General features: G+C 36.0%; 1 protein-coding gene across 9 annotated transcripts in view; it reads left to right on the forward strand.

Annotated features, from left to right (window-relative positions):
* Positions 1-24,044, forward strand: part of NPAT (nuclear protein, coactivator of histone transcription) — a 67,204-nt gene that overhangs the window by 7,471 nt on the left and 35,689 nt on the right. For all 9 annotated transcript variants that reach the window (XR_011995829.1, XR_011995832.1, XR_011995834.1 and 6 more), the window contains exons 2-7: positions 15,045-15,163; positions 18,526-18,586; positions 19,921-19,993; positions 21,964-22,004; positions 23,012-23,257; positions 23,933-24,014. Coding sequence is in view for 1 of the 9 variants with exons in the window: in XM_026006788.2 (XP_025862573.1) it covers positions 15,045-15,163; positions 18,526-18,586; positions 19,921-19,993; positions 21,964-22,004; positions 23,012-23,257; positions 23,933-24,014 (622 nt within the window). In the remaining 8 variants the exon portion in view is untranslated. The remainder of the gene's footprint in view (positions 1-15,044; positions 15,164-18,525; positions 18,587-19,920; positions 19,994-21,963; positions 22,005-23,011; positions 23,258-23,932; positions 24,015-24,044) is intronic.

Genomic DNA, 24,044 nt, shown 5'->3' on the forward strand with positions numbered 1-24,044 from the left:
TTTTAGTATTTCATTTTGTCTCCACTATTGGTTTATTAACTTTAGCTCTTTATTTTTCTAAAAAGTAAAACAGAATGCATCAAGTCTAATCTAAAATAGGAACTCTGTGGATGCCTGGGTGGCTTAGTCGTTTAAGTGTCTGCCTTCAGCTCAGGTCTTGATCTCGGGGTCCTGGGATGGAGCCACACATGGATTCTCTGCTTAGCGGGAACCTGCCTTTCCCTCTCCTTCTGACCCTCCCCGTCTTCTTGTGCTCTCTGTCTCAAATAAATTAAATCTTTAAAAACAAATAAATAACAAAATAGGAACTCTAGATTGCCCAAAGTAGGTATGTTTTTAAGAGCAGGGGATAAATATCTTAGATATTGCTATTTTAAGATATGTTGTAGCTTTTAAACACTTTATAGAAGTAATCTAGTCTTTTTAACAAAGCCTCTTCTCAAGTGTATACTAAAGTGTAATGTCTTCTGATAAACCGCGAACTATCTGATCTGTGGTAATTCCTTGCCTAGGGTAGCTAGCACAAATGACCATATTTTTCTGAGAAAGGTTAATTCTATCACTACCTTCTGTCTAGGGTGGAGTTTCTCAACTTTATTTCATTATTACACCCTTAAGGAATATTTTTAGACTTTTCCCCCCTAATATCCCACATAATACTTTAATGTCACAAATATATTGTTCATATATTGTATGTACATCTATGATTTATGCATAAAAAGGGTGATGTTCTCTTTATTCCCTTGCCTCTCCTGTACCAGTTTTCATCCCCTTAGGGCTATGTTATTTTTGAGAATTTTTGATCTACAGAAAAGCAGATCCACTTTAAGTAATTTGATTTTACACCACCACCTGTTAGAAGTCTCAAGTGGCTAGGAATACATCTGGGGTGCTTAGTACTTTTGAAACTCTTGTGAAAAGAAATTATCTTTAGTTTTAATTTTTAAACATGTAAAAAGCTCCCAACTGCCCTGATCCCAGAGTGATTCCAGTGGTTCTTACACATTTTAAATGTCTATATTTGTCAAATCGTAAGAGCTGATCTATTCTAAATAATGTAACTGTCTAAAAGCAAACCATCATAGAAATGATTTCAGCTGACTATAGAATTACAAGGGTTTATATTGGGTCATTTGTGAAAAATAAAAAGTGGGGGTGGGGCATTTGCTTCAACGTGGATGGAACTGGAGGGTATTATGCTGAGTGAAATAAGTCAATCGGAGAAGGACAAGCAGTGTATGTTCTCATTCATTTGGGGAATATAAATAATAGTGAAAGGGAATATAAAGGAAGGGAGAAGAAATGTTGGGAAATATCAGGAAGGGAGACAGAACATAAAGACTCCTAACTCGGGGAAACGAACTAGGGGTGGTGGAAGGGGGGAGGAGGGCGGGTGTTGGAGGGGAATGGGTGACGGGCACTGAGGTGGACACTTGACGGGATGAGCACTGGGTGTTTTTCTGTATGTTGGTAAATTGAACACCAATAAAAATTAATTAAAAAAAAAAAAAAAGTGGGGGTGGGGAATAGCAATCTGCCTTTGATATAATTTCACAATTGAGGTCATTTCACACCTTCAGTAATGTAGATACTGAAGTAGTAGTATATGAAATAAAAGATTTGTGGTTTCTAAATGTCTTCCCCTACTCAAAAACACAGTTTTTGTGTATTTCATTTCTCCTTGAGGCATTAGTGAGCAAGCTGTTAGAAAACTGATTCATCAACTATAAGTAGAAAGTGGTGAGTTGATTTCCAGATCCCAGCTAGGCCATTTCCTCTTTTTTTTTTTTTTTTTTAAGATTTATTTATTTATTCAAGAGAGACATAGGCAGAGGGAGAAGCAGGCTCTTTGCTGGAGCCTAATTCAGGACTCGATGCCGGGATCATGACCTGAGCCAAAGGTAGCTGCCCAACTGCTGAGCCCACCCAAGTGTTCCTAGGGCATTTCCTAAAATGTTTGGGGATGACAATTTTTTTGCCCTTTGCTTTTATAATCTTTATATATAATGGCTTCAGAGACCCTCTCATTAATTTTTTGCCTTGGAGGGCCTAGTTAAAGTTACAGTTCCAGGTGAAAAGAATAGAACCATATCATTTTAAAGATGGAAGAGACCTAAATAATTGCTTTAGTAAATACTTGAGTATTATACTAGCACTGAGCTAAGTCTACTACAAAGGTAGGTAAAAGGGAATCTATTATCTGATAAAAGGAGTATGCACATACTGAGAGGATTAAAAAAAGAGAGTCTCCGAGGAAGTAGTAGTTAACCCTAGACCTGAAGAATGAGTTGGAATTAAGCTAAGAAAATAAGCTGCCCAAAGCAACAGGAATGGAGTATACAGTGGTCTTGATATCAGAGCATTTGTGAATTTGAGGAATTAAAAGACCAGTTAGTCTGGGAGAGAGAGAATGGCATGAGAGAAGGGCTAAAGAAGAAACCAGGATGCAAAACAGGTAGAGCTTCATGTAACATATTAAGAATTTAGGATTACATTTTTTCATTGAATTGTGATTATTCACATATCACAACATGTAAAATCCAGTGGCATTCAGTATATTCACAATGTTTTACAAACATCACTATCTTAATTCCAGAACATTTCCATCATCCACAGAAGAAACCCCTGTTAATAGTTACTCCCATTTGCCCCGCTCACCCATCCTCTAACAACCACTAATTTATCTTTGTCTCTGTGGATTTCTGTATTTGGATTTTTCAAGTAAATGGAATTCTACAATTTGTGGCCTTTTGTATCTGACTTTTAGAACTTTGTTTTCAAGATTTGCCAGTTGAAGTAGTTACCTTTCGTGGCTGAATAATGTTCCATTGTGTAGATATTCCACATTTTGACTATTAAGAAAAAAATGCTATGAACATTCATTTACAAGTCTTGTTTGGGTATACTGTTTCAGTTCTCTTAGATATATACCTAAGAGTGGATTCACTTGATCATGTGGTAATTCCATGTTTAATGTTTCTGAGACTTTCCCAAGTGATTAGTGATATTTGTACCATTTTACATTCCTACCAACAGTGAATGAATTTCCAGTTTCATCAGTCTTTGCCAGTACTCACTACTATCCTTCTTAATTCTGGCTATCCTAGTGGGTATGAGTTGGTATATTTCATTGTGGTTTTGATTTTGTATTTCTCTAATCACTAATGAAGTTGAGCCTCTTCTCATGTGCTTAGTGGTTCTTTATATATTCTGGATTCTAGTTCAGTATGATAGATAGCTTGCAGATATTTTCTTCCATTTTGCCCATCGTCTTTTCACTTCCTTCAGAGTATCCTTGAAAGCACAAATGTTTTTAATTTTGATGAAGTTCAGTTTATCTAATTTTTCTTTGGTTGATGGTTCTTTAGATATCCTAAGAAACCGTTACCTAATCCTACATCAAAAAGATTTATACCTGTGTTCTGTTCTAAGACTTTTGAAGTTTTTGCTCTTATATTTACATCTATGATCCTTTCTTAGTTAATTTTTATATTTGGTGCGAGGTGTAACTTCATTTTTTTGGTCCAACTTCATTGTTTTCCATGTAGGTATCCAGTTCTCCCAGCATCCGTTGTTGAAAAGACTAATATTTCCTCCATTAAGCTGACTTGGCACTGTTCTTGAAAATCAGTTGACCATAAATGTCTGGACTGTTGTTAATTCTGTCTCATTGATCTTTAAGTCTATCCTTATGCTAGTACCACATTACCTTGATTACTATTGCTTTACCGTGTGTTTTGGAGTGGGTAAGGGTAAGTCCACCAACTGTTTCATTTTCAAGATTGTTTTAAATACTCTGGGTCCCTTGTATTTCCCTGTGGATGTTAGGATCGGTTTATTAATTTCTACACAAAGGCAGCTAAGATTTTGATAGGGACTGTGTTGAATCTAAGAGTATTGACTTTGAAAAACATTAACTCTTCTAATCCATGAACAAGAGAGATTTATCCATTTATTTAGTCTATCTCAGTGATATTTGTAGTTTTTTAGTATAATAATACACTTCTTTTGCTAAACTTATTTCTAAGTATTTTTGTTGCTATTGTAAATGAAATTGTTTTTATTTCTTTCTTGGATTGTTCATTGCAAGTATATAGAAGTGCAGCTGATTTTTGTCTATTCATCTTGTGTCTTGAAGCCTTACTGAAGTCATTAATTGGCGTTAATAATTTTTCTGTGTGTATGTGGAGTCCTTAAAATTTTTATAAGTGACAGCATGTCATCTGCAAATGAGGACATTTGTTTTTTTGTTTTTTTTTTTCTCTTTCTGATGTGGATGCGTTTTACTTTGGTTTCTTTCCCAGTTGCCCAAACTAGAACTTCTAGTACAGTGTTAAAGAAATGGCAAGAGCAGGCATGGTCTTGTCCCTGATCTTAGGGACAAAGCTTTGATTCTTTAACCTTTGAGTATTGTGTTAGCTGTGGAAATTTCTTAAGTGCCTTTATCAGATTGAAGAAATTCCCTTATATTCGTAATATTTTTATTATGAAAAGGTGTTGGATTTTGTCAAGTTGTTTTTCTACATATGTTAAGATGATAACATGCTTTTGACCTTTATTCTATTAATACAATGTATGAGGTCAACTTTTCTGTTAATAGAATGTATTACACGGATTTGTTTCTGTTTTATTGAACCAGTCTTGCATTTCTGGCACAATTGCACTTGGTCATGGTGTATAACCACTTTTTAAAGTTACTGGACTTAGTTTGCTAGTTATTTTGTTGAGAATTATTACATCTGCTTTTTCACAAGGGATATTGGTGTGTAGTTTTCTTGTGATGTCTTTGGTGTTAGTATCAGATTATTACCAAATTAGCAAATGAAATGGGCAAGCTTCTCTCCTTTATCTTTTTAAGAGTCAGTGAAACTTTTTTCAGTATTTGATAGAATTCACCAGTGAGGCCATTTGATCTTAGGCCTTTCTTTATGAAGAGTCTACTACACTGCAGTCTGTAATTGATTCCAATTTTGTTTCTTCTTGAGTCAGTTCAGTTAATGTCTTTCTAAATACTTGTTTAGCCTGGGCTCTCTAAATTGTTGGCATACAACTGTTCATAGTATCCCTTGGTAATCCCTTTATAATTATTATTATAATCCCTTTATAATAAAAATATTTTCTACTTTTGTTTTCTTCTTTGACCCTTTGGTTATTTAGGAGAGTGTCATTTAATTTCTACATATTCATGAATTTCTTATTGATTTCTAATTTCAGTTTATTGTGGTCAGAGTGCATTCTCTCTATAATTTGTCTTATTTTATTGAGACTTTTCATGTCCTAAAGTGTGGTTTATCCTGGAGGATGTTCACACACACTTGAGAAGAATTTATATTCTGCTATTGTTGGGTGGACTACATTATAGATGTTGATTAGGTCTAGTTGATTTATAGTGATCAAGCCTTCTGTTACTGAGCTCTCTATTCATTAGCAAAAGTAGGATGTTGAAGTCCATACCTTTTATTGTTGAATTGTTTAGTTCTTGTTCCACTTGTTAGTTTCAGCTTCATGTTTTTGGGGGCCTTCCTTGCCTGTTACATGCATATATGCTTGTAATTGTTATCTTTTTGATTGATTATTTTATCATTATCTTTGTCTCTACTAACAATATTTGTCTTAATTTGTCTGCTACTAGTATAGCCTCTCCAGCTCTTAGTTACTGTATGAATGGTATATCTTTTTCCATCCTTTTATTTTCAATCTGTTTGTGTCTTTGAATGTAAAATGTGTCTGCTGTCAAGAGCATGTAATTGGATCATAGTTTTCATTCTGTCTGTATCTTTTGATTGTTTAATCCATTACCACTTAATGTAATTACTGATAAGATGAGGATTTTTGCCTGCCATTCTGTTATTTGTATTCTATATATGTTTTACTTGTTACTCTTCTCTGCCTTTTTTTTTTTTACCATTTTAATTCCATTGTTGTTTCCTCTTTATTCCCCTTAATTTTTATTTTAGAGAGCATGCAGTTGAGAGAGGGGCAGAGGGAGAGAGAATCCTCAAGCAGCCCCCCCTGCTGAGCACAGAGCCCTGTGCCAGGCTCAGTCCCAGGCTCCTGAGATCATGGCTTGAGCTGAAATCAGGAGTTGGACTCTAAAACCAATTGAGCTACCCAGGCATCACCCATTGTTATTTCCTTTTATATTTTTTATTTTTGAGTTATTTTCTTAGTGATTGCTTGGAAATTAGAAGTAACTTTTAAAACAGTCTTGTTTGGATTAGTACCAACTTAATTTCAATAATACATAAAAACTTTACTCCTGTATAACTCCATTGTTTTCCACCTTCATTTTGGTTTTAAGATCATATAAATTAAATCTTTAAAATTATATGGTCACCAACCCAGATTTATACTTACTACTGTATACAGTTGTTACTTAAAGCAGAGGAGAGTTACAAACAAAAACTAATTTATACTGTTTTATGTTTACCTGTACAGTTGTCTTTAGTAGTGTTCTTTTATTTTTTTTTTTTAACATAGATTTGTTTCACTGTCTAGTGGCCTTTCATTTTAGCCTAAAGGACTCCCTTTAATGTTTCTTAAAGGGCGAGTATGATAGCAATTTCTCTGGGCTTTGTTTTGTATTTTTAATCTAAGACTAGCTTATTGTCTCCATTTTGAAGGGGTTTTGCTGGTCTTGCTTGACCTTATTTGTTGTTTTTAGGAGTTTGTGTCATCACCTCCCTGCCTGTGGCCTCCATGGTTTCTAATGAGAAAAAAGCTATTAATCTTAGTGAATATCCCTTGTATGTGATGAGCTGTTTCTCTCTGCTTTCCAGATTTCTGTCTTTTGATAGTTTGATTATGAGGTATCCAGATATGGATCTGTTTCAGTTTATCCTACTTGCAGTTTATAGAGTTCTCTGGATAAATAATTGTGTTTTCTAAAATTTTGATGTTTATTATTTGTGCATCATTTCTTCAAATATTCCCTCTGCATTTTCTTTCTCTCTTCTCCTTCTAAGACTTTAATTATGTTTATGTTGGCACAAATGTGGTGTCTCACAGGCCTCAGAGACTTAACTTTTTCTGATACTTTTTGGTTTTGTTCCTTATGTTGGATAATGTCATTTGATCTCTGTCAGGTTCACTAATTCCTTCATCTGCCTCGTCACATCTGCTCTTGAGCTGCCCTCTAGAGACTTTTTCATTTTAGTTATTATATTTTTCTGTTTGTTTTTATTTTTGAGAGAGAGAGAGATCACAAGCAGAGGGCAAGCACAGAAAGAGAAGCAGACTTCCCTCTGAGCAGGGAGCCTGACTCGGCACTCGATCCAGGATCCTGGGATCATGACCCGAGCCAAAGGCAGCCGCTTAACCAACTGAGCCATCTAGGAACCCAGTTACTATACTTTTCAACTCTGGAATTTCTGCTTGGTTTTTTTTGTATAATTTCTTATTTCTTTTTGATGAAACATTGCTCTCATAATTTTTTATTTTTTTATTTTTTTAGATACTTAGGAATAGTTTTCTTCTCTGAACTTCTTTAAAATAGCTGATTTTTGGGACACCCAGGTGACACAATCAGTTAAGCATCTGACTCTTGGTTTTGGCTCTTGAGATCAAGCCCTGCATCAGGCTCTGCATTCAGTGTAGAGTCTGCTAAAGTTTCTCTCTCTCTGTCCTTCTGCCCCTCCTCCCTCATTCTCACACTCTCTCACACACTTGCTTTCAAATAAATTTTATAAAAAATAAAATAGCTAATTTTTTAAAGTTTTAACTCTAGTGTCTTGGCTTCCTTGGGAGTGATTTCTTTTTGGCCGCTTTTATTTCCCTTTGTATATGGGACATACTTCCTTGTTTCTCTGCATTTCTCATAAATTTTTGTTGAAAATTAGACATTTTAAATAATATAACATGACAACTCATAATCAGATTCTCCTGCCTCCCTCATATTTGTTACAGCTCTTTCTTGTTGTTTCAGCAGTTCTGGAACTAATTCTGTAAAGTCTTTTTGATTTTTATGTAAAGTCTTTTTGACTTTTTTTTTAGTTTATATTCTATGACTGAACGTTAATTTTTTTTTTTCTTTTTTTAATGCTGGGAGTCTGTAAGTCTCCAATTGTTAGCCAAGGGATTGTGTGTATGTTGCGGCATGCTTCAACATTCAGCTAAGCAGTTGCCAACTCTGCCTTAGCCTTTACTTCCCACTTAACTCAGAGCCTTACTTGTAAACCAGAGGTGAGGGCTTAGGGCCTTATCAGATCACTTCTGAGTGTGTGTGCTGCCCTACACTTGCACAAGTCCATCTAATATCCCAGAAATATATCCAGCATTTCAGAGCCTGCTATGGACTGCTCCTACCCCAGCTTTTGTCTCTGTATTTTATCTTCTTTAGCTTGTTTGACGCATTCTTCATCAGAGGCAACTGTAGTATTAAGCAATTCCTGCTGATAGTTTTTTGGGGTTTTTTTGTTTTTGTATATTTTTTTATTGGACTTCAAATTGTCAACATATAGTATAATACCCAGTGCTCATCCTGTCAGGTGCCCTCCCTCAGTGCCCGTCACCAAGTCACCCCATCCTCCACCCACCTCCCCTTCCACTACCCTTTGTTTCCCAGAGTTAGGAGTCTCTTGTGTTCTGTCACACTCTCTGATATTTCCCACTCATTTTCTCTCCTTTCCCCTTTAATCCCTTTCACTATTTTTTATATTCCCCGTATGAATGAGACCATATAATGTTTGTCCTTCTTGGATTGACTTCACTCAGCATAATATCCTCCAGTTCCATCCACGTTGAAGCAAATGGTGGGTATTCGTTGTTTCTAATGCCTGAGTAATATTCCATTGTATATATAGACCACATCTTCTTTATCCATTCATCTTTCGATGGACACTGAGGCTCCTTCCACAGTTTTGGCTATTGTGGACATTCCTGCCATAAACATTGGGGTACAGGTGTCTCGGTCTTTCACTGCATCTGTATCTTTGGGATAAATCCCCAGCAGTTCAATTACTGGGTGGTAGGGCAGCTCTATTTTTAACTCTTTGAGGAACCTCCACAGTTTTCCAGAGTGGCTGCACCAGTTCACATTCCCACCAAGAGTGCAAGAGGGTTCCCCTTTCTCCACATCCTCCCAACATTTGTTGTTTCCCGTCTTGTTAATTTTCACCATTCTCACTGGTGTGAGGTGGTATCTTGTTGCGGTTTTGATTTGTATTTCCCTGATGGCAAGTGATGCAGAGCATTTTCTCGTGCTTGTTGGCCATGTGTATGTCTTCTTTGGTGAAATTTCTATTCATGTCTTTTGTCCATTTCATGATTGGATAGTTTGTTTCTTTGCTGTTGAGTTTCATAAGTTCTTTATAGATCTTGAATACTAGCCCTTTATCTGATACATCATTTGCAAATATCTTCTTCCATTCTGTAGGTTGTCTTTTAGTTTTGTTGACTGTTTCTTTTGCTGTGCAGAAGCTTTTAATCTTGATTAAATCCCAATAGTTCATTTTTGCTTTTGTTTCCCTTGCCTACATAGATGTATCTTGCAAGAAGTTACTGTGGCCAAGTTCACAAAAGATGTTGCCTGTGTTCTCTAGGATTTTGATGCATTCTTGTGTCACTTTTTTTTTTTTTTTTTTTGGTCTCACATTTAGATCTTTCATCCATTTTGAGTTTATCGTTGTGCATGGTGTAAGAGAATGGTCGTTTCATTCTTCTGCATGTGGCTGTCCAATTTTCCCAACACCATTTATTAAATAGACTGTCCTTTTTCCAGTGGATAGTCTTTCCTGCTTTGTCGAATATTAGTTGCCCATATTAGTTGAGGGCCCATTTCTGGGTTTTCTATTCTGTTCCATTGATCTGTGTGTCTGTTTTTGTGCCATACCATACTGTCTTGATGATCACAGTTTTGTTATACAGCTTGAAATCCGCCATTGTGATGCCCTCGGCTCTGGTTTTCTTTTTCAGTATTCCCCTGGCTATTCAGGGTCTTTTCTGATTCCACACAAATCTTAAGATGATTTGTTCCAACTCTCTGAAGAAAGTCCATGGTATTTTCATAGGGATCACATTGAATGTGTAAATTGCCCTGGGTAGCATTGACATTTTCACAATATTAATTCTTCAATCCATGAGCATGGAATATTTTTCCATCTCTTTGTGTCTTCCTCAATTTCTTTCAGAAGTGTTCTGTCGTTTTTAGGGTATAGATCCTTTACCTCTTTGGTTAGGTTTATTCCTAGGTATCTTATGCTTTTGGGAGCAATTGTAAATGGGATTGACTCCTTAATTTCTCTCTCTTCAGTCTCATTGTTAATGTATAGAAATGCCATTGATTTCTGGGCATTGATTTTGTATCCTGCCACACTGCTGAATTGCTGTATGAGTTCTAGCAATCTTGGGGTGGAGTCTTTTGGGTTTTCTAGGTGCAGTATCATGTCATCTGCAAAGAGGGAGAGTTTGACATCTTCTTTGCCAATTTGAATGCCTTTAATGTCTTTTTGTTGCCTGATTGCTGAGGGTAGGACTCCTAGTACTATGTTGAATAGCAGTGGTGATAGCAGACATCCCTGTCGTGTTCTTGATCTTAGGGGAAAGGCTCCCAGTGTTTCCCCACTGAGAATGATATTTGCTGTGGGCTTATTGTAGATGGCTTTTAAGATGCTGAGGAATGTTCCCTCTATCCCTACACTCTGAAGTTTTGATCAGGAATGGATGCTGTATTCTGTCAAATGCTTTCTCTGCATCTGTTGAGAGGATCATATGGTTCTTGTTTTTTCTCTTGTTGATTGTTTTATGAGTGTTGAACCAGCCTTGCATCCCAGGGATAAATCCCACTTGGTCATGGTGAATAATCTTCTTAATGTCCTGTTGGATCCTATTGGCTAGTATCTTGTTGAGAATTTTTGCATCTGTGTTCATCAGGGATAATTCTCTTAATTATCTATAAGATAATTGTCTATAATTCTCTTTTTTGGTGGGGTCTTTGGTTTTGGAATTAAGGTGATGTGGCCTATAAAACAAGTTTGGGAGTATTCTGTCCCTTTATCTTTTTGAACAGCTTTAGTACAGTACGTATTGTTTCTTCCTTAAGAGTTTGATAGAATTCCCCTTGGAAACCATTTGGACTGGACTTTTTTGTCTTGGGCAGTTTTTGATGACTACTTCAATTTCCTCCCTGGTTATTGACCTGTTCAGGTTTTCTATTTCTTCCTGTTCCAGTTTTGGTAGTTTGCGGTTTTCCAGAAATGCGTCCATTTCTTCTAGATTGCCTAATTTAGTGGCGTATAGCTGCTCATAATACATTTTTAAAATCATTTGTATTTCCTTAGTATTGGTTGTGATCTCTCCTTTTCCATTTGTGATTTTATTAATTAGAATCATTTCTCTTTTGTTTTTAATAAGGCTGGCTAAGGGTTTATCTACTTTATTAATTCTTTTAAGGAACTGACTCCTGGTTTTGTTGATCTACAGTTCTTCTGGTCTCTATTTCATTGAGTTCTGCTCGAATCTTTATTAACTCTCTTCTTTTGCTTGGTGTAGGTTTTATTTACTGTTCTTTCTCCAATTTCTGTAGGTGCAAGGTTAGCTTATGTATTTGAGTTTTTTTCCAATTTTTTAAGAGAAGCTTGTATTGCAATGTATTTCCCTCTTAGGACTGCTTTTGCTGTATCCCAAAGATTTTTTGAACAGTTGTATCTTCATTTTCATTAGTTTCCATGAATCTTTTTTTTTCCATGAATCTTTTTAATTCTTCTCTAATTTCCTGGTTGAGCCTTTCATATTTTAGCACAATGCTCTTTAACCTCTATGTGTTTTAGTTTCTTCCAAATTTCTTCTTGTGATTGAGTTCAAGTTTCAAAGCATTACGGTCTGAACATATATAGGGGACAATCCCAGTCTTTTGGTATCAGTTGAGACCTGATTTGTGACTATTCGCAATATGAATGTGGTCTATTCTGGAGAAAGTTCCATGTGCACTTGAAAAGAATGTGTATTCAGTTGCATTCAGATGTCAAGTTCTATATATATATCTATGAAATCCATCTGGTCCAGTGTATCATTTAAAGCTCTTGTTTCTTTGGTGATGTTGTGCTTAGAAGATCTGTCATTTGCAGAGAGTGCCGTATTGAAGTCTCCTATTATTAGTGTATTATTATCTAAGTATGTCTTTATTTTGGTTATTAACTGATTGATATGCTTGGCACCTCCCACATTAGGGGCATAAATATTCATGATTGTTAGGTTTTCGTGTTGGGTGTACCCTTCAAGTATGATATAGTGTCCCTCTTCATCTCTTACTCTACATTCTTTGGGATGAGCTTTAATTTATCTGATATAGGATTGCTACCCCAACTTTCTTTTGAGGACCATTTGAATGGTAAATGGTTCTCCAACCTTTCATTTTCAGGCTGTAAGTGTCCTTAGGTCTAAAATGAGTCTCTTATAGACAGCATAGATGGATCTTGCTTTTTTATCCAGTCCAAAACTCTGCGTCTTTCATGGGATCATTTAGCCCACTCAAGTTCAGAGTTACTATTGAAAGATATGAATTTAGTGTCATCATAATACCTATTCAGTCCCTGTTCTTGATTATTTCTTTGGGCTTCCTCTTTTACAGGATCCCCCTTAATATTTCTTGCAGAGCTGGTTTGGTGGTCACATATTCTTTCAGTTTCTGCCTATCTTGAAAGCTCTTTATCTTTCCTTCTATTTTGAATGAGAGCCTTGCTGGATAAAGTATTCTTGGCTGCATGTTCTTCTCACTTAGGACCCTGAATTTATCCTGCCAGCCCTTTCTGGCCTGCCAGGTCTCTGTGGAGAGGTCTGCTGTTAATCTAATAGTTCTCCCCATATAAGTTAGGGATCTCTTGTCTCTTGCTGCTTTAAGGATTTTCTCTTTATCTTTGGAATTTGCAAGTTTCACTATTAAATGTTGAGGTGTTTAATGATTTTTATTAATTTTGGGGGGGGGGTCCATCTCCTGGATCTGAATGCCTGTTTCCATCCCCAAATTAGGGAAGTTCTCAGCTATGATGTGTTCAAATATGTTTTCTGGCCCTCTGTTCCTCTTGGCGCCCTCTGGAACCCCGATTAAATGTAGATTTTTCCTTCTGAAGCCTCAGAAGGCTTCATTTATTTCCCTTAACCTTTTCTCGTCGTCTTTTTTGCTTTTTTCCTCAGCTTCTTTCCTTGCCATCACCTTGTCTTCTGTGTCACTCACTCTTTCTTCTACCTCATTAGCCCTCATCGTTGGGACCTCCAGTTTGGATTGCATCTCATTTAATTGATTTTTAATTTTGGCCTGATTAGATCTAAATTCTGCAGTCATGAAGTCTCTTGAATCCTTTATGCTTTTTTCCAGAAGCACCAGTAGATTTATAATTGTGCTTCTGAATTGGCTTTCTGACATTGAATTGCAATCCAAATTCTGTAACTCTGGTAGAGAGTAGTATTTCTGATTCATTCTTTTGTGGTGAGTCCTTTCTAGTCATTTTGCTCAGTGCAGAGTAGTGTATGAGTGGGCTGCGTCAAGAATATCAACCACGGCCTAAGTAAATTTCACCCTAGATGATTCTCGTTAGAAGTGAAAGCCCTTCTCTCTGTAGTGTTCCAGCTGTTCTCTCTTTAAATCTCAGGTCAAATTTGTAGGTTTCAGGATGGTTTGAAAGTTATCTGGGTACGTTGGTGGGGCCAGGTGAGTTGAGGACCCTACTCCTCCACCATCTTGCCAGCCTGCTGATAGTTTTAAGCAGACATCTTAAAGGAACAGGTTCTGTGCACTGGGTAAATTTTGATTCAATTCAAAGTCAAGCCATACAAGTGGAGGTTTCCAGGAAATTTTCACACAAATCAAATTCCAGCCCTCTCTGACCCCTCCATTCGCTGCTAGGCTGTATGAAAATCAACAGCCTGCAATCACATTTAAAACAAGTATACCACTCAACTGGGAAGATGAGCATGAGAGTAGAGGCAAGTTCTAATGCCACACTGTTCATTATTATGGATATTCTTCTTTTTTTCTTAAATACTCCCAAAACTTTGATTTTCAGAGTCCTGAAAAAGGTTTTTTTGTTTTTAATAATTTGTGCTAGTGTTCTTGTTGCTTTTATAAGGAGAGGATTTTTGGAGGTCCTTACATTGTCATTCCAGCTGAAGCTGCTCAGAATTTAGAAGTTTAAACTGAGTACTATGGGAAATGATTGAAGGACTTTACACAAGGGAGTAATTTCACCATATTTGATCCATGGTCAAGGCAAATGTGCCTTACAGATGAAGCACTTGAGTCCCGGATGATATGGGATTCCTGCCCTCCTCCCCCCAATTTACAATGCAGATTTAACCGAATAGAAGAACCTGGTCTCCCAAAATCCCATCCAATGTACTTTCTATACGATCCTGCTGTTTTTAGTGGTGTGTTTAGGTAAACCCCAATAACACTAAGGAACAGAAGAAGGGTAAGTTGCTACTTGAGACATGGAGAATTCAGGTGAATGCAGGTACCAAGCACTGATCAGTAAAATTGCTCCCTAAGTGTCCATTAGATGTAAATGCTATAGCTGTCAGTGAAAATGTCTTGATTCCCAAATGACATAAATTTAAAAATCAAAGGAGAACCCTTCTTTCCTTTAAAGCAGGTCTTCTGTTCATTTTTCTGTTAAACTGTTAAGCAATTAAGTGAAATGTACAAGTAAATAGCAACATTGGGAGAATGTGGGTTTTTTATAATCCATTAAGTTACTTTATACCATCTGCCAGCCTAGTCAGTATGGAGGATATGGATTAGAAAAACATTTATCATTTCTTTATTCATTCTCCAGTTATGTGTCAATACTTACTGATTCCTTTGTGAGCATTCCTGTGCATTCATTGTACTTCATCAATTTGTTTCTAGTTTAGCTAGAGTATCTTCCATCAAACAACCATCTATTCTGAGACTACTTTGTACTGCAGCATAAACCAGTGGTTGTGGGCAAGGCTGCAGAAGTACAGCATGTTGTACCTGAGGTTCCATATGTGACAGGAAACTGCGTTTCTACAGCATTTTGGAGAAAGTACAGAAGTTACTGGAATTACCTAACCTTCTGTTTTTCATTTAGGTTATTTACAACAGGAAAACCTCACTTCTACCTGCCAGACTTTTATTTTGGAAAGTTCAAATTTAAAAGAATATGCAGAACACTGTACAGATGAAGGTTTTATCCCAGCCTGCTTACTGGTGAGTGACTTGTTCCTTATGGGAAGTATTTCCTCATTGACCAACATGAGAGACCATCAACAGCAGTCTTAACATCCACTCATTAGCAGCATCAAAATTGGTAGAGATTTGATAATATCCATGCATGACTGGAAAGACCTAAAAACGACCAGCTCTTCTTTTCACACATTTATGCCCAAGCTGGCAACTTTGCTTCTAAGAATCAGTTTCAAAATGACAGTGATTTCTAATTAGTTTCACTACTGCTTATTTTAGGGTTCACTTGTTTTCTGCCTGCTATGAACTAAATATTTGCATCCCTCCAAAATTCATGTTGAAACCCTGACCACCAGTGTGATGGTATTTATAGGTAGAGACTTGGGAATTAATTAGGTTTAGATTAGGTCATGAGGTTGGGCTCCTTGTGATATGATTATTGCCTTTACAAGAAGTGGAAGAGAGAGAGTTTTCTCCTTGAAGAGGCACAGAGGAGATGCCATGTGAGCAAACAGCAAGAATGGAAATGTCTAGAAGCCAGGAAGTTGGCCCTCACCAGGAACTAAATTGGCTAGTACCATGATCTGGGACTCCCCAGCCTTCAGAGTAAGAAATGTCTATTATTAAGCCACCTGTTCTGTAGTATCTTACAGCAATCCATTTTTTCCTATATCTGGTTGCTTACTTCAGAGAAATGTAAAACAGGTGTTTTGTTATCCTGTCACCTCTTTTTAGAATATCAGTAGACCAAGAGAGTATCATCTGGAATATAATGGACATAGTTAGGGGTCATGTTATTTGATATATTATTTTGCTAGTTTATTTTGAACATGTCTCCCTAGATTCATTTCAGCTGTTGTAGACAACATGCTTATCTGTGGAGGAAACCTGAAAAAAAACCTACAAATCTACAAAATCTACACGTGGAGAATATCAAACATACTACATTCATTTAAGTTGTCATTTCTCCCCATTTTGGATCTATATATCCATTACAGTCAAAGTCCCCACAAGCATTTTTGTAGATAGCAACAAGGTGAACTCTAAATTTTATATGGAGAAGAAAGGAACTAGGATAGCCCAAATAGTTCCAAAAAAGGGTATGTTGGAAGACTCACATTACTTGATTGTAAGACTTACAACCTCTAATAATCAAGATTGAGTGGCATTAGGGGAACGTAGACACGTAGGTCACTGGAACAGAATAGAGCCCAGTGCAGACCCACACAAAACTGATTTTGACAAAAGTGAAAAGGCAGTTCAGTGGAAAAAGGGTAATTTTATCAACAAATGGAGATAGAAGAATTAGACTTCCAAATTAAAAAAAAAAATCCTCTACACATACCTCGTACAGAGACTAACCAAAATATATAATAGACCAAATGTGCAATGTAGAACTGTAAGACTTTATAAGAGAAAACACAAAATTTGTGTAAGCTTGGATTTGATGATGAGTTTTAGATGTGATACCAAAAGCACTGACAATAAAAGGAAAAATTGGTAAACTTTGTAGCAATTAAAAATTTTGCTCTGAAAAAAAAAAAAAAATTTTTGCTCTGCAGTAGACTTCAAAGAATTACAAGCCATAGGCTGGAAGAAAATGTTTATATTATCATATATGTGATAAAGGATTTGTACTCCGAGTACCTTGTAAAAAAACTATTGAATTTTTTTTTAATAGGCAAGGATCTGAAGACAGCAATAACCTTATGAAAAAAAATGCTTAAAATAATTAGTCATTGGAAAAATGTAAATTAATACTCTAAGGAGATACCAATATATACTTACTATATTAACTAATGTAAACAATTTAAAACTGTCAGAACCTTAGCAGTGAGAATGCAAAGCAGCAGGAACTCACATTCATTGCTGATGAGAATGTAAAATCATACAACCACTTTGAAAAACAGATTGACAATTGTTTATAAAATTAAACCTTCATTCCCCATGTGACCCAGTACTCATACACCCAGATATTTACCCAAGTGAATTGAAAAACATGTTCACACAAAAACCTGCACACTGATGTTTATCTGTGATGGTCAAAAACTGAACAGCATGAATGAATCTTAAATAAATTTCTCAGTTCTTCTAAATTAGCCATTCTCAACAAATAAGTAAAAGGTATTGTAGATAATGGGAGCCAGGTTTCTCTGGGAGAAGACACAAATAAGCGTGAGAATGAAACCTGTGGCAGTGGCTTATAGTCGGAGATACCACTCTGAAGCCATATTTAGTATTGGTACAAATCTATACAGAGACATAGGTATGTTTGTATATGTGGATTAGCATGTCTGTATGATTGTGTAGCTCTTTCTGCTGTGAGAGCCCAGCTGTGGTGGTACCCCAGTAGCTACGTGCACGCTCAGCCCCCCTGTATCTTCTCTCAGTTCTGGAGGCTGGGAAGTCTAAGATCAATTACCCTGATTCAGTTCCTGGTAACAGCAGTCTTCCTGGCTTAATAGATGGCCACTTTCTCATTGTGTCCTGACATGAATTTTGGGGGATGCAATACTAGCCATCATTAATTATTAGCTACTAGAAATAAAGCATGGTATGATGACCAAGGTAGTATTAAGCAAATCCCCAAATTTCTCAGACTTAGTAAAGACCGAAGAACAAAGTAGAAATCTTCGGGACAGAAAGGGACACTGATCACCTGTCCTATGTTAGATGTTGTCTTAGACATGTTTCATGTATCTTTACTCAATCTTCACAACAAATGACTATGAATTGAGAATTAAGTCCACTTTTACATATGAAAGTAAGCCTTCCAAATTCTAGATATGTCACACATATAATAGTTTTGAACTTGAAGCCAGAACTGTCTGTTCTGGCTCGTTCAAAACCCATCCTCCTCGTTCTGTTAATGACCTCAATCTTGAGGTAATAAAAACCTGCACTTCAGTAGTGAATGTGTGAGACGTTGGGAGTGAAAATAGGACAGTGCTGATCCTTGAGAAGGCTCTCTCTTATGCACAGTGTTTTTTCACTTTGTTTTTTGGCAAGTTCACATGGCTTTCAGGATAGAAAAGGCAAATTAGGAATGGGTCCTTATTGTTTTCATAGAGTTGGGTGACTAAAACTAAACAAACAAAAAAAAGAATTAGGTGACTGGATCCCTACCTCACAGCTGAAAACTGCTTTTCTGCCTTTGGACTATTTTTGCCAGAGAAACATAGTCACAGTGTCTTATTCAAACAGGCAAGATTCTTGACTTAGAGATTTGATGCAACCCCTAACTTAAGTGACTTTTCATTTTTGATGACACTTTCTTCATCAGAAAATCCAGATCTTTTATAACTTTCTATAGTGAAATATTTCACGGTGGGAAATTATTGGTAGTTTTGCACAATTTTTGTAATGCTTGATATTTTTCTTTTCAGTCCTTGTTTGGAAAAAACTTGACAACAATTTTGAATGAATATGTAGCTATGAAAGCAAAAGGTAAGAATTCAGGGTCAGGGATTCTTTTCTGTTTTATACAGCATTTATCCAGTTGTTTTAATTAGAAATAATTTTTAAAGATTATTAATGCCTCTTAAAAGCCAAAAGAACACTTGTCTCAGTTATTTCCCAGTAAAACATATCTCAGCATATCTAATTACTTTACATTTATATTGATAAATGGCAAAAATTTGAATGCTAGTGAATATAACAAAATAATTTTCTTAAAAAATAATTCATACTCTAGGTATAAACTAGGTCTAAACTGATAAATAGGCATTACCATGTGTTCTAGAATTTAAGCCAATATTTTAAGTTCTTGGTAGTCTAAATCTCAACAACCAGTCATAAAATTCTGGTTTATATTAACTAGAATATAAAGTAATACTTGCCTAAGTTAATATTTTAGAGGGGAAATTAAAATTGTTTACTTCATTCTCTAATATTCTGTCAGAAAACTGAGAAGTAGAGAAGCCAAATAACCTCCAAGATCACAGCACTAGAAACCATAGAAAGTACTAGGCCTAAATATTCTTGCAGGAATATTTAGAGTGTAAATAACTTCAGAAACAATATGCCATTGCAATATAAAGGTTTAATCCCATCTTTATGTTGGGTAGCTTTCTCTGGTTTGAGGGTTTTTTATTAAGTATATGGTAAAGATTTTAAATATCCTAGAAGTGTCCCATCACTGTGGGCTTGTAGAGCACATTCTAAAAAAATTTGAGTCCTCAGGTGTTTTACCTGTAATTTTAATAACTGGTAGGGTTTCTGTTAAGGGATTGCTGAGCAATTGCACTGATTTGGACATAAAAATAGTGGTTGTAGAAAAATAATTTCCATGTAGACTCAGAGAAGTTTGCATAACCTTTATGATGTTATAAGCCAGATTATTTTAATTAACTTTCAAATGTCCTATGATCTCATAAAATAGATTTAAAATAGTTTATCTTTTGTTAGGAGGCCTGATTCAGTTGGTGGAGCTTGTGACTTGATTTCAGGAATTGTATCTTTAAAAAAACTTTTTTTAAAAAATAAAACAGTTTGTCTTTCTTTAACACAAAGAAGATAGAAAATTGATCTATAAAAGTTTCAGATCCTTTATAGATGTCCATTTCCCCTCATATTATATCTGATACTCACTGGCTTAAGAAGACCGTCTCATTTATATTTTTTTTGCAGGTCATTTTACACAATAGGCTTATTTCCTAGTTTCTTACGTATGTCAACATCTGAGAGAAAAGTTTATTTTCCTTGTTGATTTTTGTGTCCGAATTCAATGATGCATTTTCTTCAACAGTATTTATTAAGAAACTTTTCCTCTTATGATCTAGAAACGTCAAATGATGTCCCAGCAATTATGTCATCTCTGTGGAAGAAGTTAGACCACACACTTTCTCAGATCAGGTAATAAAAAGCCTGTATAGTAAGCTTATCAGAACAAGCATGATGATTTTGGAAGGCAAACACATAGGAAGCTCTTTAGGTTTAAATCTTATGACCCAAACAGTGCATTTCTATGATACTGATCTAATTTTAAGTTTACTCTAGAGATTATTGATACTTGTTTACTTTTGATTAGAATAATTGGCATTAAATGCATACTTCAATAAAGTGTTTAGAAATAAGGAAACTGAGATTTACATAAGTTAAATGACATTCCCAAGTTCCCATAGCGATTTAGAGGTAGATCTCTGGCTAGAATACAAATTTAATGCCAATCTTGTGTGAATTTCCTTACATAGTTGCATCTTCATTACTCATACAAAGAATTGATGAATTCATCCCTCATTGGTTCTTCCCCAATAAAGAAACAGGCTTGAATAATCTACTTCTGGAATCTTCTAATTTTAGAATTTCCTCATGGTAGCAATGTCAACCTTTTACATAGGTCATGGCCTTGGAATGCCAAGGCATTCCTTTTGGCATCCTTAGAAGGATGTCAGCCTTCTTGGTATTAGTTATAATATCTCTCATTTAACTTTAGAGTCTAGTATGAAAACTGGAGTTTCTTACCCTTTACCTCAGAGCTACAGATAAATACCCGACATAAATTCAACAGGGATTTGGGGTCCCTGGGTGGCTCAGTCAATTGAACATCGGTCGGTTTCAGCTCAGAGCATGATCTCAAGGTTGTGAGATCTAGCCCCATGTTGGGACTCTGCACTCAGCAGGGAATCTGCTTGGGATTCTTTCTCTCCTCTCCCTCTCGCTTTGCCCTTCCCATTCCTGCTCCCTCTCTCTATAAAATAAATAAATCTTAAAAAAAAAAAAAAATCCGGGGCTCCATTTCTTTCCTCAGTTTAAACTGCTGAACTGGTTCCAAATGCTTGCTATCTAACCCGGTACCATATCCTATTTCATAGTCTCACCTTTTTTTCCCCTTTCTTGACTCATTCCTTCCTTTTCAAATAATTTTCAAAGACATTCACAATTTGGGGTGCCTTGGTGGCTCAGTCAGTTAAGCATCCAACTCTCAATTTCCGCTGAGGTCCTGATCTCAAGGTTGTGGGATTGAGCCCTGAATTGGGCTCTCCCCTCAGCAGGGAGAATGCTTGAGATTCTCTCTTTCTGCCCTCCCTTTGTTCACACACTCGCTCTCTCTAAATAAATAAATAAAATCATTTTTAAAAATTGTATTTTAATTAATACCTATAAATATTTATAAGTTAGATATCTTATTGACAAGGTACTACATAAAGTCTTTCCAGGTTGGTTTGTGTGTTATTAAAAATGCTTATTCAGTTTAGTAAGTTTTGTTGTTCTTGTCATTGGAGACTTGTTTAATAGATCTCCCAGGATGATAGCAGTATCTGTGATTAGGTAACCAACTCATGATAAAAGGAGAATTCACCTTTATATATTTACCTTATATGGTGAATTATGTTTGCTTTTCTCTCTTGTTAGAGGCTGGATAAAATAGTTTTATAGTCATAAATTTGATAAAAGCAGGTTGTCCTTTGAAATTAATTTTGGGATTCTGAAGTATTTATGGAATCCTATGTGAAATCCAGAATTTCTCTCGGAAGGTTATCTCTAGTGATAGAAGGTAATTAAGAACGATAAAATTTTATATGTAGTTTTCTTAAATATATAGACTTCCTAAAGTCAAGTCAAATTCTTAATGGAATATCAGAGTTATGCATACTACACTAGATAGAAGCTTGATTGTTAACATTATATGTGTGTGAGTATGTTTAGATGCCACTCTTCTAAAGCCAATAAGATTTGATTGCCCCTCAAAAAAAAGTGCTTGTCTTTTTTGTCTGAAAGATCTATTGCCTTTTAATTCAGCTTACTTCAGATCATACTGTTATTAGAGTGTATCTTGGCAGCAGAAATTTTTTAATGTCTAACTACTTTGTTTTATTTGTTAGGAGCATGCAAAGTTCCCCAGGGTTTGTTGCCAATCAGAGAGGTTGGTATTCAACTTTAAACTATAAATAATTTTCAGAATTGGGCACCTGGGTGGCTCAGTTGGTTAAGCGTCTGCCTTTGTCTCATGTCACGATCCCCAGGGTCCTGGGATTGAATCCCATGTCGGGGCTCCCTGCCTAGCCGAGAATCTGCTTCTCCCTCTCCCTCTACCCTTCCCCTCTGCTCATGTTCTCTCTCCCAGGTGCACTCTCTCTCAAATAAATAAAATCTTTAAAAAAAAAAGTTCAGAATTACTTCAAACTCACACTATCACATGAACATTTTAATTAACAGTACATTTGTACTGAGTATATTTTTGTTTACTGCTTTTTTAAGTACAGTTCTTATCATAGGAAATAATTTCATTTATTGTATACATAAGCATTTGAAATGCACCCTGTTTTTCTCATTGGCTCTCATGTATTCACATCTCTTTAATTCTTCATAGGTTTGTTTCTTAATTTGTAGAGGTATCAAAATGAATTATTGCAGAAGAAATATACTCGTAGATTCATAGAGTTTGTGTGTACAGATGACCCTTGAACCATACTGCTTTGAACGGTGTGGGACCACTTATTCATGGATTTTTTTTTTCTGTAAATACAGTATAGGAGTGTAAATATATCTTCACTTCCTATGATTTTGCTTAATGACATTTTTCTCTACGTTATTTTAAGGATACAATACAACATACAAAGTATGTGTTAATCAGCTGTTGGTTATTGGCATGACTTCTGGTCATCAGCAGGCTATTAAGTGTTTGGGGAGCCCTAAGTTCTACTTGGATTTTCAACTGTACAAAGGGTTGGTGCTCCTAACCCCTGGGCTATTCAAAGGTCAGCTGTACTCACAAGTTTGTTTCATAGGAAATTATCACATAAACTCGGTACTTTCAAAGACTCTTTTTCAATCTATAGATTTCACATGTTAAAGAGTAGGACAAGTAGACTTGTTAAAATTACCAAAGTGCTCTAACGGCTCATTTTTTTAATGCCTCATGTGTTTCAGTCCGAACAAGAAGTGGAATTGCAGAAATCAAGCGACAGAGGAGACTTGCAGCTCAAGCAGCTCCTGTCAATTCAGAGCTGCTGACTTTAGCGTATCTTTCAGGACAATGTACTACTACTACTACTACTACTACTGCTACTCCTTCAACAGCTACACAGGTTATACGGCCACCTGGCCAGATTTCAGCTCCCTTGAGGTCAAATTTTGTAGTGGTCAACCATTCACAGTCACAAGACACTATGGCCAGTAAGTTTAAATTTTTTTTCTCTGAAATTTTGTTTTTGTCAAATTGTATAAATAGATGATATGCTTTGCTGTCTTTATACTCGTATTATAAAATTATAGCCAAAAAAAAGACAAGAGTTCATATTTCTGTGAATCTGAGAGCCAGGAATAAACTTAGAGACCATCTGGTATATCTTGCTTTTTATATTCTTGTAACACATGATAGTAAGGGGCAAATAGCTAGTTAATGACAGATTTTCTGATTTAATAGTTAAAAGTCACGTGCCGGCTCTTTCCCTTCTTAGATCCATCTTCTCTCTCATCTCTGCAGCTAAATTCATTACCATCCGTTACCTCCTCCCTCGTTTCCATCTTTTCCAATCTCATTTTCACCTCTGGGTAAAAACAGTATACACACACCATAGTATATACTTAGTTTATACTTCTTATGCTTCATTCTGCCATGTTATTTTTTGTTGAGACTGTACTGTTCTTGTACTGTATTATAAAACCTTAAGTCATAGTACATATTACTCATCTTAATATAGTTTACAGTGCCTTGCACATAGTAAAGCATTCAATATATGCTGTTTAATATAAAATAATAATCATTATGTAATGATACTTATTCCATTAATTCAAGCTTAGAAAACTATTCCATGTCTTTGACATATGCTTTGTTTTCTTGATATACAGCTGGAGAGGCTTTAAATATCATTCCTGGTCCTCAGGAAAAGAAAACTCAGGCCACTGTAATGTCTCCTGCTAGACGCAAAAGGTAAATGCTTTTTGAAAGGACAAGTTTCCA

The sequence above is a fragment of the Vulpes vulpes genome, chromosome 12, assembly GCF_048418805.1.
Source record: "Vulpes vulpes isolate BD-2025 chromosome 12, VulVul3, whole genome shotgun sequence".
In the NCBI taxonomy this organism is placed as follows: Eukaryota; Metazoa; Chordata; class Mammalia; order Carnivora; family Canidae; genus Vulpes; species Vulpes vulpes.